The following is a 2,159-nucleotide window of genomic DNA, read 5'->3' on the forward strand; positions in this document are numbered from 1 at the left end:
CTACCTGACCTCTAACCTCTACACTACCTGACCTCTAACCTCTAGGCTACCTGACCTCTAACCTCTAGACTACCTAACCTCTAACCTCTAGGCTACCTAACCTCTAACCTCTAGGCTACCTAACCTCTAACCTCTAGGCTACCTGCCTCTCTAACCTCTAGGCTACCTGCCTCTCTAACGTCTAGGCTACCTGACCTCTAACCTCTAGGCTACCTGACCTCTAACCTCTACACTACCTGACCTCTAACCTCTAGGCTACCTAACCTCTAACCTCTACACTACCTGACCTCTAACCTCTAGACTACCTGACCTCTAACCTCTAGACTACCTAACCTCTAACCTCTAGGCTACCTGACCTCTAACCTCTAACCTCTAGGCTACCTGACCTCTAACCTCTAGGCTACCTGCCTCTCTAACCTCTAGACTACCTGACCTCTCACCTCTAGGCTACCTAACCTCTAACCTCTAGACTACCTGATCTCTAACCTCTAGGCTACCTAACCTCGAGTTTCATATCGAGGTGAGTGTGTCGGCTGCTTCACCAGGTTGTCACCACGGGGCGCTTGGTGGCGTAACGCACTGAGCGTCGACTATGTAACCGCAGGGTTCCCGGTTCGATTCCGGCCGCGGACATGCCCTGCATGTGATCCCTTCTCTCTCTCTCTCTCTCTCTCTCTCTCTCTCTCACCCATCCTTCCTGTCAAATCTCTGCTGTCTCTATCGCAATAAAAAGAAAAAATATGAGTAGGACTGCCCCACTCCAAAAACAATTACTTAAAAAAAAGGTTGTCACCAACACATCATCATGTAGAATCAGTAGAACGGACACGCCTGTGATTGGCAGTTCGAACCCCGGCTGGCCACATGTCGAGGTGTCCTTGGGCAAGACACTCAACCCCAAATTGCTCCCAATGCGCGGGCCGGTGCCTTGCATGGTAGCTTCCCACCATTGGTGTGTGAATGGGTGAATGAGAGGCCATTGTGTGCAATATAAGTCAGTCATTTACATTGGAATGTTCAAACAGAGAGAGTGTGTGAGTGTGTGAGAGTAAAGAGGTGAATAAGTCCCCCAACACACACACACACACCTGCAGGAATGTCCACCTAGACTACAACACACACACACACACACCTGCAGGAATGTCCACCTAGACTACAACACACACACACACACCTGCAGGAATGTCCACCTAGACTACAATACAAACACACTAGCTCTGTTCTGCCAGCTTCAATCTACAGACAGTAGTATGCAAGATGTGTGTGTGTATGTGTGTATCTACCTTTATGCATGCGTGTACCTTTATTGTGTGTATCTACCTGTATGCCTGTTTGAACGTTTGTGTGCCTACCTGTGTGTGTATCTACCTGCGTCTATATGTGTGCTTGTGTGTGTGTGTGTGTACCTGTGTGTGTGTGTGTGTGCGTGTGTACCTGTATGTGAGTATCTACCTGTGTGTATGTATGTGTGTGTGTACCTGTGTGTGTGTGTGTGTGTGTGTGTACCTGTATGTATGTGTGTGTGTACCTGTGTATGTGTGTGTGTGTGTGTGTGTGTGTGTGTGTGTGTGTGTGTGTGTGTGCCTACCTGTGACTGGAAGGCAGGGTTGTGTAGTCCATTCCTCTGGCTCCTCTCTCTGACTCCCTCCAGCTCCATAGTAACACTGACTGACCTGCTGTCTGGTTCTGACCGCTAACACCCTGACCTGCTGTCTGGTTCTGACCGCTAACACCCTGACCTGCTGTCTGGTTCTGACCGCTAACACCCTGACCTGCTGTCTGGTTCTGACCACTAACACACTGGTGAATGCTAGGTTAACTGAACTAGCTGATGGGGAGGGGCGAGAGAGAGTGTGTGTGTGTGTGTGTGTGTGTACGTGTGTGTGTATGTGTGTGTGTGTGTGTGTGTGTGTGCGTGCTTAGTTGCATGAGACTCTCTTTCTCTCATTCTCTCTCTCTCTCTCACACAGACACACACACACACACACGCACGCACGCACGCACGCACACACACATTGTCTCTGACTATATGACACACACACACACACACACACACACACACACACACACACAGTTTATGATGATGACTCAGACCTCTGTTCCAGTGTTTCACTGGCCCATCCAGAGATCTGTCATCAGACGAAAGGGTTAAAGAGCAT

At 49.4% G+C, this 2,159-nt stretch overlaps 1 protein-coding gene across 1 annotated transcript in view; it reads right to left on the bottom strand.

Moving 5' to 3' along the window:
• The window catches only part of LOC308159221 (solute carrier family 28 member 3-like), a gene marked incomplete at both ends in the record, with an annotated part of 16,301 nt that extends 14,644 nt beyond the window's left edge, over positions 1-1,657 (bottom strand). Inside the window, one exon of the mRNA XM_080532965.1 lies at positions 1,589-1,657. Coding sequence (XP_080389091.1) covers positions 1,589-1,657 — 69 coding nt within the window. The remainder of the gene's footprint in view (positions 1-1,588) is intronic.
• Positions 1,658-2,159: the final 502 nt, after the last annotated feature.

Source organism: Nansenia antarctica (genome assembly GCF_963989245.1).
Source record: "Nansenia antarctica genome assembly, chromosome: 5".
In the NCBI taxonomy this organism is placed as follows: domain Eukaryota; kingdom Metazoa; phylum Chordata; class Actinopteri; order Argentiniformes; family Microstomatidae; genus Nansenia; species Nansenia antarctica.